We start from the raw sequence: 15,947 nt of genomic DNA, 5'->3' as shown, positions 1-15,947 counted from the left end.
CTTTCCCACCTCCAAAGCACAATCTCTTTTCCAGGCAGAATTCATTCTAGAGTCACCAAATAAAATACAGGACACACAACTAAATTTTAATCTCAAATAAATAAGTTCTTAGTAAAAGTTTATCCAGCATATTATATTTTTATTTGTTAAATCTAGCATCTCAATTCACATATCAACTTCTCCATCTCTTCCCTTCTTGAAATTTCTATAGAGTCTTTACTACACAAGTAGAAATGAGCCTTAATTACTTAATATTTTAAATCATGAATTTGTGATAATAATAAAAGTTCTATCATTTATGCTTTCGCAATTGTATGTAGAACAAAGGTGACTTTAAATTGCACACTGAATTTAAAAGTTATGAAAAACGTTGTGAAAGGAATCCTGAAAATTATATCTAACTCTCTTCCTAAAGAAGAATTAAAATTAAATTTTACTTCTGATTCATAAAATGCAGATCACCTTAGTCAATATGCACATTGTTAATTTTGCTGTCTTGGTGTATCTAAAATGTTGATCACTCCAAAATTATAGCTCATTTAGAAAGGCATAATGTTATGTAAATTGCCATTTAAACAGCAAAGCTACATTCTTAAATGTATCAAAAGGTTCCAATTAAGGTCATTAAATGTGGTTGGTCAAGGTGAAAAAGTGACCAAAAATACAAATTTTACCCTTCTGAGCGCTTATCAGCAGGATACAGCTGCTATATCAGCCTAAAGAAAACTGAGCTTATAAGACTGATTTAATTAGGATTGAATGACCTTCAGAATGTGTAAGTTTTAGCAACCAACTTCCCAGACCCTTCGGCCATTTAGTGTTGTTTCTGTAACAAACTTGGCTTTGTGTTTTGCAGGGCTTATTGGGAAGAACTGGACACCCTGGTCCAATGGGAGCAAAGGGTGACAAGGTAAGAAGAAAAGCCTCACCCACTATCTGAATCTGGGATTGGGGTAGAGGAGGGGCAGTGTGAGACCTGTTACAAAGAGATCCATGGAATCGAGCAAAGTCTGAAAATACAGATGATGGCAGGGAGTAGTTCACGTTGTGGTGGACTAAGAATGACATGGATGCCAAAGTTTGCCTGAAAACAGATATTATCCCTAGGGGAAAGGATGAGGAGAATACTGGTGCCACATAGCAAAGATGCAAACTGGACTCAGGGTCCTGGGCATCTGTCTGTATGTAGAGTGGGGTGAGGGAAGCCTCCCGAGGGAGTGCAGGTCAAGTGGTTAGCATCAGGCAGTGCCAGCCACAGGTGCTGTCTTAGTCTGGGTGGTTATAAACAAACACTTATTTCTTACAGTTCTAGAGGCTGGGAACTCCAAAATCTAGATGCTGGCAAATTTAATGATCTGGGACTTGCTGTCTTATTCTAGGTAGCATCTGCTAAGTTATGTCCCCACATAGTGGAAGGACAACCAAGCTCCACAAGTCTCTCTTATGAGGATACTAATCCCATTCATGAAGCTTCCACCTCATTACCTAATCACCTCACCAAAATTCCACCTCCTAATATCACCAAGAGGTTTAGGATTCATTGTATGAATTTGCAAGGGACACAAACATTTAGAACATAGCAGGTGCCAAGGCTCCAGATAGCATGCTGGCTATTAGGACCAGGATCCCAATAACAAAGGGCTTGCTGAGGTAATCTACAAGTTTTGTCCATTGATGGTTATGGAGGAAATTCACTAAGGAACCAGGACAACTTACTCTCTAAGAAGAACAGTTGTCAGACATATGGGTTGTTGTGGGCATGAGGAGGACCAGCAATAGAAAAGTCTCAGGAAGACCACAGGGCTTCAAGGGGTTACCCCATGTGGGGTTTAAACTGGTCCCAAAGTGTGAGTCCAGGCAAAAGAGAACAGATGAATGAAATAAGCCTAGCTATTCAGATTAAGGAAATAAGAATCACATGTGTATATGAGCCACTCAAGTAACTTTTACCTCTCGTCAGGGTTCAAGATCCCTGACCAAAATGGTGCATAATAGCATCAGGAGCAAAAGAATCCCAGGAAATTTTAAAGGAAACAATATGCTTATTCCAGATCATCTCAGCTCATTTTTTTTTTCTGGCAATATCCTAAAGAGCTTGCCCAACCCCACCAGCCTTTTTTCTCTGTTCTTTATGGAAATTCTTCAGTCATAGCCTTGCCTTTGAAGTTAATGGGAATTCCACACTGAGATGAGCTTGGGGGCACAAATCAGAGGGAAAAGGATGACTTTTAATTGTGCCAGGGGGAAAAATGTCTGCTCAATAGGCATATGTTTTTCCTTGTCTGTTGACTCCAGAGAACTTAATTCTCTGAAGGATTCTGACAGTAGCCAGCAGAAAATGATGTGTCTTAGAGAGATAGCCACCATCAAAGCAGTGTGGGGAAAGATAGAATGAACTCATTTTTTGTCACACATTTTCAGGCAAATACATTGCAAACAAAACTTTACAGTTTATTGATAAACATGCAAATAAAAAATGTCTGACCTGTATTTTGTTATTAGAAATGGAGAGATATTAGAATGAAATCCTCCATCATATTTATGAAAAGGAACTGAAATTCCTCAAAGTTCTTGGGCACTGGGAGTAGGAATTTTGCTCTCCCTGGACTCATGTGTTGCCATTTCTCCTAATATATAGGAACTTAAAAGATTTATGAGGGTGTTATTTTAAAAGAAGAGCACAATTATAGGAAGAATGAAAGATACCAGAGGGACGACAATAACTCTGCTTATTGTGGACTGAAAAGTTTTCCACGTTTTGTAAAAGTAAAACAAGTGTATTTTTTCAAGTTCCAACTTGAATTCATTTTTCTTAAATTCCATTTTCCATCTGCTGCTCCTATAAGCAGAGTTTCCAAGGCTGTTTAAATTTATAGACCATTTCCCTTAACCAGTGTTACACCACAGCCACTTCTGTTCAGTGGGACATATCTGAGTTAGATATAAAGTCTGATATTAACCTGGGAAATGGAAAAAGTTTCTCCTCCTTCAAACACAACACAGGCTGTGGTTTTCTACTTTGGTCAAATTATGTGCGTGGCCTTTGAGGTTCCCAAAAGATGAAGGTGGTGGAGGTAAGACTAAAAGTGATGGCTGACCCCAAGGGCTTCTGTCCCAGAGCCCAGCCCCATCTTGTGGGAACTCCACTCTGCACCCTGATGTTGGGAAAGATCTCCTGACAGCGTTTCAAGTCCAGGACGTGATCACCTGGGTTGTCTGCCTCCATTTAAAGTAAGCCTGGAGCTCCCACAATGAGAGTCTGTGTGATCTGGGAGAAGTCATTTGCTTCTCCTGTGGTCTAGAAATGCACTTTCCTGGGTCAAGGAAAAAACCAAGCTGAATAAGACTTGGCAGGGCTGAAACAAAATTGATTTCAGAAGCTAGCTCTCTGAACAAGCACAGTCTTGTTTATAACTCTGGGCTAGAGATGTCTAAACCATTGATTTTGGTCTCTCTGTCCTTCGTAGGGCAGTGAAGGCCCCCCTGGGAAACCCGGACCACCTGGACCACCTGTGAGTTGTTTCAAGTTTGAAATTGAACATTCATGTATTTACTTAACATGATTATAACTCAGAGATCATATCAGATATTATCCAAGGGGCCGATGTTGTGGTGTAGCAAATAAAGCCACAGCCTACAGCACCGGCAGCCTATATGGGTACTAGTTTGAGTCCCAGCTGCTCCACTTCTGATCCAGCTCCCTGTTAATGGCCTGAGAAAGCAGCGGAGGATGGCCCAAGTGCCTGGGCCACGACACCCACATGGGAGACCCAGAAGAAGCCTCTGACTCCTGATTTTGGCTTGGCCCTGTCCAATCGCTGTAGCCATTTGGGAAGTGGGCCGGCAGATAGAAGATCCCTGTCTGTCCCTCCTTTTCTCTCTCTCTAACTCTGACTTTCAAATAAATAAGTAAATCTTTTTTAAAAAACAGATATTCTTCAAGATAAAAGCATCCTGAGTTTTACTGTTTAAATATAAATGATGGCCAGTGCATGTTTGGGGAGACTGAGTTTCTTCCCCCTTTAGCTCAGTCCTGCAAAATTGCAGACTGTAGACTCCCCAGACTCAGGAGAGCTGGTTGTGTGCTTCCTGGCTCCACATTTCATGCCCTGGGGACCCTGGGAAAGTGATTGAACCTCAATGAACCTCATTCATGGGAGAGAGGGGCTGTAAGGAGAGAGCCCTTCTGGCAATTCAAGCTAGGAGAAAATTTAGTCATATCTTAAATGTGTTCATTCCCATCCATGATGTCTGAGACGCAAGGAAATTCTATTTTTATAGCACCTAGTGAACAAAATATACAAGAGCCATGGATGATTTTTATGCTGGTGATTGAGATAGATGCGCTCTCTGTCAGGGAGGCTATGAATTGGAGAGGTGCCTCTGTCTGTGGCAAGTCTGCCCTCATGTGGGGCCATGCTCACATCGCAACAGAGCTGAGATGCAAGACAAGCTGTCTTTTCCATCCCACCTCACAGGACGGTTTAAGAAGCCAAACTCAAAAGAGAAAGTATAGAATTCATCTGGGACTTTGGAGACACTGGAGGTACAACTTTAGGAACATAGTGATTCTTAAAGTGTACTCCCTCCGCAGTGGACGGAATAGCAAATACAGCATGAGCTCGTGAAAGGAGCCTCTGGTTTTAAAATGCACTGAAGAAATCTCCCCCTTCCCTCTGAATCTCCAAAACCACTCATCCTTCAAGACACAGACAAAATATATTCTCAGGAAACTCCTTCTAGAAATATCATATAGACGTATCCATTGACTCTCTCTGCACATAACACACACAAATATAGTATGCATTCAGTAACTGTCAAGTGAACGAGTGAACTAATAAAAGAGTGGATAGAAGAAGCATTTTTCTTCCATAACTAGTATTTTGATGATGCATGTGAATTGTGTTCCCATAGCACTGGCTACCATTATCTAAAAACAATGAATTAATGGCTTGTTCAGTTTTGCAACTGAAATGTGAAAAGAATTGCAAAAAGGAAAATGCAACTCAGATTGTCGATTCTATGGAAACTTAAAGCTAAAAGATTCTAACTAAAATTTTCATGTGCATTTTTTATGAAATAGTAGAATATGATTTCTTCAAACTATGGAACAATTTCTCTTTTTCAAAGATTTATTTATTTGAAAGTCAGAATTACTGAAAGAAAGAGAGACAGAAAAAGTCTTCTGGCCGGCGCCGCGGCTCACTAGGCTAATCCTCCACTTTGCAGCACCGGCATACCAGGTTCTAGTCCCGGTCAGGGGACACCGGATTCTGTCCTGGTTGCCCCTCTTCCAGGCCAGCTCTCTGCTGTGGCCAGGCAGTGCAGTGGAGGATGGCCCAAGTACTTGGGCCCTGCACCCCATGGGAGACCAGGAGAAGTACCTGGCTCCTGCCATCGGATCAGTGCGGTGCACCGACCGCAGCGCGCCGGCCGCGGCGGCCATTGGAGGGTGAGCCAACAGCAAAGGAAGACCTTTCTCTTTGTCTCTATCTCTCACTGTCCACTCTGCCTGTCAAAAAATAAAAAATAAAAAAAAAATCACATGAAAAAGTCTTATCCATTGGTTCACTCCCCAGATGATGCCAATAGCTGGAGCTGAGCCAGTTCAAAGCCAGGAGTCAGGAGCCTTCTCTGGGTCTCCTATATGGGTTCAGAGGCCCCAAAACCTGGGCCTTTATCTCTACCACCCCTCGCCCCTGCTGCATTCCCAAGTGTATCAGCAGAGAGCTGGATCAGAAGTGGAGTAGCCGGGCCTAACCAGCACCCACGGGGGATGTCAGGCGCTGCAGGCGGTGACTTAACCTGCCATACCACAATACTGGCTCCAAGTTCTTCATAAGTGTTGGTTACACAGTGACTTTATATGTCAACTTCTTTTAAGAAGAGATTTATTTATTTATTTGAAAGGCAGAGTTACAGAGAGGCAGAGAGAGAGAGAGTCTTCGATCCACTGGCTCACTCCCCAGTTGGCTGCAAATGCCAGAGCTGTGTCCATCTAAAGCGAGGAGCCAGGCGCTTCCTCCAGGTCTCCCACACGGGTGCAGGGGCCCAAAGACTTGGGCCATCTTCCACTGCTTTCCCAGGCCATACCTGAGAGCTGGATTGGAAGTGGAGCAGCTGGGACTCAAACTGGCACCGATAAGAGATGCTGGCACTGCAAGCGGTGGCTTCACCTATATGTCCCAGCACCAACTCCAATGTCAACTTTTTATAGGAACTTCTTGTTCTGCTTTGTTCTAAAGAATACATTTTTTATAAAAACATCCACACAGGCTTTAGGTAATGGCATCATCCCATTTGCCTTCATTTTCTGTTTTCTATGAAGAGACTGTGGGAAAAAAATTACTTTTCAGGAGCAGATTGTTCCCTATTCACATCTTCATCAGCGCAACCACATTATACCCGGCAGGTCAGCAGGCTGTGAACAGTTAGCGTAAATTGGCAATTCAGAAACTGAATTTTAATGAGCAAATAATATTTTCCTGCAAATACATTAGCGTCTCTTCTGTCAAACCTGAGCATTAATCAAACCCCAACAGAGAGTGTGTGAGCTCCAGGTGTAGCTCACTGTCTTGTCATGTCCTTCCCTATATTTTCTATGAAAAAGCTAAAAATGAAAACTTTGTATTATTTTACTTTATTAAAGTCACTGTCTAAAATGAGACAGGAAACACTTCAAAAATTGCAAAATTAAAAAGTAGCATAGGTGCACTATCTTTTGGTAAAATGATGAAAGGTAAAGAATTAACTTGAAAGGATAATTCTGTATCTCATTTGTTTCCTAAGGGTGTACCATTCAATGAAGGAAACGGCATGAGCAGTTTATATAAAATCCAGGTATGCACAGTTATAAGAGTGCAAAATTGTTTTGCAGATAGAGGTTGTTACAAATTCTTCTCATCTTTTCCTTTCTTGTTTGCTTTTCCTTTCAAGGGAGGTGTGAATGTGCCCAGTTACCCAGGGCCACCTGGTCCCCCTGTGAGTATACTTGCTCTTCTTCAAGCACACTCGAGTTCAACAGCCACAGTATAAAAAAAAAAAAAAAAAAAAAAAAAAAAAAAAAAAAAAAACCCTAGTCCCTGAAAAATGCATGCTACAACTATAACCAAATTTTACAAGATAAAATTCTAATACAATGGAGAAAATGGACCCAAGGAAGTTAATAAAGCATCTTCCATAATCCTGTCACCATTTTAATTGCAAATCCAAGAACTGAAATAATGCCCAAGAAACCGCTTTCCTGGGAATCCCATAAGTTATGTTTTTTAACTTGATTCTTCATGCCCAAACTGGAACAAAAACAGAACTTGCAAATATTCTTATGTGTATTAAAGAAAATTGGACAAAAATGTTATGTATTCTGTAATCTTGCTTTGGTCATTATTTTAAAAGTAACTTGATTTTTGTTTGCTTGTTTTTTAATATAGGGCCCTAAAGGAGATCCTGGGCCAGCGGTATGTCTGTTTCCACATCTTCTGTCATTTAGCAAAGGGTCTCTGTTAACGTTTGAAAGCAGAGCATCGGGCAAAGATGTCTGCCGTCTTAGGCGTTCATCAATTAATGTTTTGGAGGCAACAAATAGGCCAGGAGTGTGTTCTTTATTTTTGAAATGCATTAGTCCTGATGTTGTCACTGCCCTAAGGTTCATCTACTTCCATCAGTTTGTTTTAAAATCATCCTGTGATGGAGGAAGGCACATATAAAACTCCTGATAAATGGGACACTTTCTTCTAATAGCCCTCTTCTGATGATTGATTGGGTTTTAAGTAGATTGTAGAAGAAAAATACTTACTAGAAAGGAATTCCTTACCATGTTTCACATCTTCCCCAACAGAAGAAGGAAGGGGCTGTTGATTTGCTTTGACTGTCTGAGGAATTTATTCTGCAGGAGATGTGTGCTGTCATAAACCTGCTATTAGAAGGAATGTATCAGGAGGTTAGCACTCTGCACGGAAGGAGAGTGTGTCCTCCAGCTTCTCAAAGGATGATAATTGTCCTCAGCATCTTTCTCAGCACAGAGCCTCACTGTAAAAGTTCTGCCAAATTCAATTAGATTCCTTTGACTGCTTGGCATTTTTTCCTGTCATGTCCCTTTCAAGCATTTGCCCCTCCCTTTGTGTTCCATATGAGTATCTTTTTTGAAAAAACTTATTAATATAAACAGAACAGATTTCATATGCTTCATAGATACAGTTCTAAGAAGATAACCATACTTTCTTCCCTCCTTTTCTTCCTCACTCAATCCCTCTCCTTTTTCATTCATTTTTCTTTAATTTTTGCAAAGACATAATTTTAATCTACTCTATAATCACAGGCTACATATCAGAGAAAACATATAATATTTCTCTTTTTGAGACTGGCTTATTTCACTAAGCATAATGGTTTCCAGTTGCACCCATGTTGTAGCCTTTGGATATATGCTTGAAACTCAAATATATCTAAAACTGAAATGAACTTTCAAACCATTTGCCATAGCCATGTTAAAGAATGTAAAGCTCCTTCATGATAGCACAGGTTGATAAAGCTCAATGAATACGTTTTAAACCAGAGAAGAAACAAGCCAATAAAAAGTAATCTTTTTACATCTAAGTGTATTTCCAAAGGAGATGTAATAAAGAGCTTGTTGTTGTGGCTGGGCAATATACATTAGAAGTCAATTTGTTTTCCCTGGAAGGTAGTATTTCAGCTACTCACTGTCATATTCTGAACCCCAAATATGTAATTTAAGTTTCCTTTGTTTTGCTCTTCCCGCCACCCTTTCTTTATTTAGGACATTTCATGTTTTCATCAACTATATCCTTCACTCTAATTTTAATTTTCATTCATCTTTTTGGTGAAATTTTCTGCTGATCTTTTCCTCTCCTACTCACATACACACAAAACAACCCATCTGAATCATCTAGATAAAGCTAGACTTCTCATTGACTTTTCTGCAATATTTTTCCAAGTTCTTTTTTTTTTTTTTTTTTTTTGACAGGCAGAGTTAGACAGAGAGAAAGGTCTTCCTTCCGTTGGTTCACCCCCCAGATGGCCGCGACGGCTGGCGCTCTGTGCCGATCCGAAGCCAGGAGCCAGGTGCTTCCTCCTGGTCTCCCATGCAGGTGCAGGGCCCAAGTCAAGTTCTTACATTAGTAATTTAGATTTAGATGAGAGTTTTTTTTAAAGTTTCAAAATAAATTTTAAATTATAATTCACCCACATTGGAAAGTGACTGGAAACAAAAATATAGACATGTTTTGGTAGAACTGGAAATGATGGGGCTTCAGATTTCTTAGTGGCAACCAAGAATAAAAAATAAAAAGTTAATGTAGGATGTTCCCTGCTTTTAGAGACGTGAGGTTGAGTGAGTGAAGCACAAAAATGGAAATTGAATAAAGATTGTATAAATATTCATGATTATTCTAGAACAAAACTGTAGAATTACTCTTTGGTGGTTTGCATCAACACCATGGGCAACCCTCACCATCCACTGTGTTGCCCTGTATGTAAAACAATACCTCCTGCTGTAGAAATAAGCCAGGAATGGTAGACTGGGAGTCGCAGAGAAGAAGACTGAAAGGTTTTTTGTGGCAGGTAGGGGGACGTTTCCTCTTTCAGTACCCTTCAAATCCCAGTGATGAGAGATCTATACCACATTTTCTAATCTATTCAGTAAACTCCCATAGAGGAAAATTACCTTTAATTGAATTTATTATCTTCTAAGACAAACCATTTCATTCATTTGGTATTCAATTTGTAAGTAATTTTCAATTAAATATTTAATTAGTAACAACTTTCAAATATTGATTGAGTACCTGCTTTGTGCTAAGGACTGTTGAAAATGTAAACAGAGAATCAAAGAATGGATTTCCTTTGTTGATAAGCCAGGGTCCCTTTTACAGAGCTGTGTGCAGCATAGAATCTGAAACTCTTTTTTTTTTTTTCTCATGGACTGGTTGCATATTAGTGGTCATTTAAAAAGATTTCTGGAACATAAAAAAGTATCAAGTCATATGCCTATTCACTAAGTATTTTGTAGTAAGGGCAATATAATAAATGATATTAGAAGTTAGAACATGGATAATATTTTTAAGCAGACTGAAATTATGTAAAATGTGTAAAAATACATTTACAGAGAATAAAGTTTGGAAGCTGTCTTTTCTATGTGATTATGTTTAAAATATCCAAAGTCCTAAGGAAATGTTTATAGTCAACAGTTATTCATTAACAATAAAGTATCAAACAACTACCCACTTTCAATCCTTCCTGATTTAAAAAACACTGTGTAAAAATATGTGGATGTCATATCATTTGATATATAGATATTTGCAAATGTTGTCATCACCGAATCGTATCATCAACATAATAATATACACTTTGTCATTTTATGATCACTGTCTTGAAACCCACATTATGTGATAGTAATATCCCTGCTTTCAAGTAAAACAGTATGTGTGTGTATAAAATATCTGCATATGAAGTGACTATGGCAAAATGTTAACAATTATTAAATACAAAAACATAAATATAATAAGATAACAATAAAACCCTAATGTTGTTTTGTTCAGAGTTAGCAGCCTTTTTCACCATCAATTTTCTATATGTGTTCATGAGGACTATAGGGTCCAGTCAGCCCGGGAACCTGTAAAAGGATTTTTGTTTGTTTTTTAATGGAAAACACTTCCCTGTCCCATTTCAGTGACCTATCAGCTTGAGCAATGACTTAAGGAATCCCTGAAGATGCTTCTCTGGGTTTATCCTCTTAAGTGTTTGCAACTCATGTCCAGCTACAGAGAGTACTTAAAGATGACAAACTATGCTTTGAGATCCTCCTGTTCATATACTCTTACAGAGTTTAATCCTATTCTCTGATGAACTAGCAGGCCCAGATATCTCACAAATTAGCAAATTTTATTAAAGCTCAGCTTTTCTTTCTAATTCTTATTGAAATTGGAGTTATCACTGACTAGAGGGATTCATTCTAATTAGATTCTTAATCAGAATAAAAATGATTAATTAGAAAATATACCTCTCTGGAGAATAGGTTGCATTCTCAAACTATTTTTGAACATCAAATACAATAATGCATTGCTTGAAAATAGAGTGTATAATTTACTTACTAAATTACAAAGCCATGTTTGGGGTAAAAAATATAGACCAAAACATCTTTGCTTTTGAAACCTATACTTAATAGCTGTTTGATCATTGCTCTTGCATTTATGTTCATATCTAATAGGGAGAGCCTGGTGCAATGGGATTGCCGGGACTAGAAGGATTTCCAGGCGTGAAGGTAAGCACAGGGGTTAGAAAACTGCTGATTCATTAAGCATTAAAAATGGTTACTGAGGTGGGCATTTGGCATAGTGGTTAAGATGCTGCCTGGGACACCCATAACTCATGTTAAGATGCCTGGTTCTAGTCTGGCCTTTCCACTTCTCATTCAACTTCCCGCTGATGGGAATCCTGAGGAGCAGCAGACAATGGCTCAAGGACTTGAGTTCCTGCTACCCACATGGGATACCTAGATAAAGTTCTAGGCTCTATAGTTAAAGCCTGTTTGAACCCCAGATGTTGCAGGTAGATGGAAGATCTCTCTCTGTCTCTCTATCTCAGTCTTTCTATGTTTCTCTGCCTTTCCAATAAAATGAACAATAATAAAAATGATTTTTAGAAAGCAGATGCAAAATCTCTTTTAAAAATATTTACTGTGTACCTGTTTTAGATAGGGGGCATACATAAAGGAACAAAACAGACAAAACTCTCCATGGTCAGGGAACATATATTCTAACAAAAGTACCTAAACTAAAAGGATACACATAATAAAATGTAAATAATATTGTTGGTAAATGCTATAGAAAGAAAGAAATTATAGAACACATTGAGGGGAATTAGAGTACTGGGGTGGAGAGAAGGGTTGTGTTTTTAAATAGGGTGCTCTCCAAAGGCAAGATCTGAACCAAGACTTGAAGGAGGTTACAGGAGGCAGCCAAGTCCCTTCTCGTCTGAATGAAGTATATTCCCAGAAGAGGAAACAATAGGTCTAAAGACTCTGGGACATGGGGTGTTCTGTTACATCCAAGAAGGCGAGCTGAGTGAGGGAGGAGAGAGTTGTAGGAGTGGTCAGAGAGGTGAGGGAAGGAGTGGCCCCATCAGAGGAGCCATGTTGCTCAAAGTGTGACCAGCAGAGGACCATTGCCAGTCTGCAAACTTTGTTGTAGGTTCTACACCAAGGTCAGTACAGTAGTTGAGAATAAGCATCTAAAAGTATGCCCAGTAATTTGTCTCAAATTGCCTCACAAACATGTAATCAGTAGACTTACTTTAGTTTGTGAATATTGGAAAATTACTAAGAAACTGTTCCTTTACCCCAGGTGGTTTGAGAAGTACTAATAAAGAAGATTATCAGACATTGTAATGACTTTATCTTTTGCTCTTAGTGAAATGCAGAGCCATTGGTGGTTTCTGAAAAAAAATGATACAACCCGCTATTGGAAGCAATAACAGAAGCAGGAAAACCAGTTAGAAAAACTATGTAGTAATCTGAGTGGAAGTGGAGATGGTCTCAGATCAGAGTGAAAACATTGGAGGTAGTGAAAAGTGGCTGGGTCCTGGATATATTTTGAAGATGGACCCGGTAGGATTTTCTGATTGATTATATGTAGATATGAGAGCATAAAGAGGAGAAGATGTCTTCAAATTTTAGGGCATGAGCAACTGATAAACCTGTCATCATCTGAAATAAGGAGTGCTGTGCACAGAGCCCATTGTTAGGGGCAAGGATGATCAAGAGTTTAATTTTGGACATGAGGCCAAATTGGGAGATACCTGCTGGACAGCAAAGTAGATGTATTGAGTTGGCAGATTTCTTTTGGAAAGAAATCTAAGTGGAGATAGAAAGTGGGCTGTCCTAAGCATATGCATGCTCTCTTAAAGCAAGGAGACTAGAAAAAATGATCAAGGGAACGACAATGTATTTTTTTTTAAAGAGAGAAGAGTTTCAAAGACCGAGTCCTGAGAACCTCCAACATTAAGAGATTAGAAAGAAAATGAAATTTTGAAAGGAGATGGAGATATGACCAGGGAGGTAGGAGGAAATTTTGGTTCCCTGGAAGTCAAGTGAAGATAGTTCAGGAAAAGGGATTGATCACCTGTCCCAAATACTGCAAATAGGTCAAAGTAGCATGGGGATGGGGTCAAGTAGAACATCCAAATATTGACAATTTATTTAACAACAGAAATCATGGGTGACCTTGACCAGAGATATTATTAGCATTTGACTGTATTGACAAGAGCAACTTCTGGACTTGAATGTATTTAAGAAATAATGAGAAACTCTGATTAGAGACAGCAGGTACAGTACAAATAATGCTCAATGAGTTTTCTTGCAAAGAAAAGCAAAGATGATCCAGAGGCTGCTGGAGGAAGTAGAGTCATGATTTTATAAGATGAATTCTTTAAGACCATACAAATTCCAGAATGCTTATGTGCTGAAGAATGATCCAGTAGAAAAGAGAATTGGTGTGGTGATATGGGGGCAGGGAGAAAGAGAAGAGAGAACGGCTAGAATAATATCTTTAAACAGCTACAAGAGAAAGGAGCCTAGTGAATGAATGTGGGGGTTGATTTCCGAGAAGAACAGGGATATCTTACCTAGAGTAACAGTTGGAAAGCGAGGATGGGGGACAGGTACTGATATGGAGAAAGATGTATTGTTGGAACTTATAACAGCTTTTTCTTTCTGATCACTTAAGTTTTTTCTGAGATGGAGAAAGCCAAGTAATCACATGACAGTGAGGTAAGGAGAAGAGGTTGGGGATGTCAGGGGAAAATCTTCTGGCAGGAAGGGTTTGTTAGCTCAGGGACTTCAGAAACATGATGGTTTAGTAGCCTTAAGGGTCCCTTCCAGTTTACAATCATGAACTGAAGGGAGACCAGCTGGTGAGATACTTGTGTCATCTATAAACATTCAAGTAAAGGCTCAGAACAGGAGGGGTGTTGGATTTAAACAATGTTCTGTTTTTGACAAGTGATGTGCTAAGTGCAAGTATGTGGTGACAGGGTTAGTGGTATGCACAAAGGAGCAATTGTAACAACCACCATGGACTTTAAAGTTGGCAAAGAAGGGAGACAGCCATCCAGGGAGTGAGGAATAATAAGAACATTGTGCCATAAATAGATTAAAGGTCTTGGGATTCAAGGAAATAAAAGGAGTGAGTTAGAATGATGGGAAGTTGTGGTCCAAAGTTGAAATGCATAAAATTAAGATTAGGGAAGGGGTGTATATTTTTGTTGATAAGGTTTCAGGTGTAACTATGAGAATAAGAATCAAAATCATTATAGGTGAATGATTAGGAAATGAGAGACTTGAATGTTGAAAGTAGTCAATATTGGCCAGCACCGAGGCTCACTAGGCTAATCCTCCACCTGTGGCGCCGGCACACCGGGTTCTAGTCCTGGTCGCCGGATTCTGTCCCGGTTGCCCCTCTTCTAGTCCAGCTCTCTGCTGTGGCCCGGGAATGCAGTGGAGGATGGCCCAAATGCTTGGGCCCTGCACTCACATGGGAGACCAGGAGAAGCACCTGGCTCCTGGCTTCGGATCAGCGTGCCAGCCGCAGTGCGCCAGCCACAGCAGCCATGGGAGGGTGAACCAACGGAGAAGGAAGACCTTTCTCTCTGTCTCTCTCTCTCACTGTCCACTCTGCCTGTCAAAAAAATAAAAAATAAAAATAAATAAAAAATAGTCAATATTAATCTATCAGGTATGCAAATATTAAATAGAAAGCTCTAGTATATTCATTTCAAGAGTGAAAAAAAATTATTTAAAAAGGAATAAAGTGAAACTGATGAAAATTACCTGTTACATTCTTTGCCAAATTTTCCATTACATTTTTCTTTTTGACAGTGTCTATGCTTCATATGTGAAAGATAACTAATTTTTTAAGATTTATTTATTTGAAAGAGTTAGAGAAAGAGAGAGAGATGGGGAGAGATCTTCCATTCACTGGTTCACTCCCTGATAGCTGCAATGGCCAGGGGTGGGCCAGGCAAAAGCCAGGAGCCAGAAACTTCCTCAGGGTCTCGCACATGGGTGCAGGGCCCCAGGCACTTGTTCCATCTTCCACTGCTTTTCCTAGGCAACTAGTAGGAAACTGGATCAGAAGTGGAGCAGCCAGGACTTAAACAAGCTCCCTTAGGGATGGCAACTTTACCCCCTATGCCACAATGCTGGTCCCAAAAGATATTACTTCCATTTTGGATGTTGGATTTTTTATTCTAGTTGGCCTTTGCCTTTCATTTCTGTTTAATATTATTAAAAATGTAACTTTAACATAGTCATATCTAACACAAATTTTCTTTATGATTTCTTGTTTTTATGAACAAAATGACTTACATTCATTTCAACAAAGATCAGCTAGTGTAGTCTTCTTACTATTTTATGGTCACATTATTTTTTATGTTAATCTATATGAAATTTATGTGGGATTTAATATAAAGAGAGGAATCAAACTTTTTGCAAGGTAATTATTTATTTGCACTATTTGTTGAATAATGCAAACTTTACTAAAGTCCTATTATGATTTCTTATCTATATCTGATACATTATTTTTTATTGTTACACTGCTAATTTTATGCCATTACTCCAATTATCACAGCTTTATTACATGTTTAAATATTGATGGTGCTGGTATCTCTTTATTATTCTTTTTTCTCTTATCTCATTCATTTATTATTCCAGGTGAACTTTAATATCATTTGATCAAACTACAATTTTGTACAAATTGCATTAAATTTATAAATCAGTGTGGGCAACAATGACACCTTTACAACATTGTCTTGCCCACCAAGAACAAAGTATATCTCTTCTTTTAATCAAGTCTTCTTTTATATCCCCAAGCGAAGTTATGATGTTTTTTTAATATAGGTTCTGCCCAACAAATTGCCATTTTATTACCCCATATATAATC

General features: G+C 39.1%; 1 protein-coding gene across 1 annotated transcript in view; it reads left to right on the top strand.

Moving 5' to 3' along the window:
- The window catches only part of COL19A1 (collagen type XIX alpha 1 chain), a 406,965-nt gene that overhangs the window by 333,902 nt on the left and 57,116 nt on the right, over nucleotides 1–15,947 (top strand). The window contains exons 37-42 of the mRNA XM_051855528.3: nucleotides 857–910; nucleotides 3,468–3,512; nucleotides 6,790–6,840; nucleotides 6,937–6,981; nucleotides 7,431–7,457; nucleotides 11,219–11,272. Of these exons, the coding sequence (XP_051711488.2) occupies nucleotides 857–910; nucleotides 3,468–3,512; nucleotides 6,790–6,840; nucleotides 6,937–6,981; nucleotides 7,431–7,457; nucleotides 11,219–11,272 (276 nt within the window). The remainder of the gene's footprint in view (nucleotides 1–856; nucleotides 911–3,467; nucleotides 3,513–6,789; nucleotides 6,841–6,936; nucleotides 6,982–7,430; nucleotides 7,458–11,218; nucleotides 11,273–15,947) is intronic.

The sequence above is a fragment of the Oryctolagus cuniculus genome, chromosome 5, assembly GCF_051225735.1.
Source record: "Oryctolagus cuniculus isolate XC-2025 breed Fujian yellow rabbit chromosome 5, ASM5122573v1, whole genome shotgun sequence".
Classification (NCBI taxonomy): domain Eukaryota; kingdom Metazoa; phylum Chordata; class Mammalia; order Lagomorpha; family Leporidae; genus Oryctolagus; species Oryctolagus cuniculus.
Note: the sequence above shows the minus strand (reverse complement) of the source record. Positions and strands in the feature narration are given on the sequence as shown.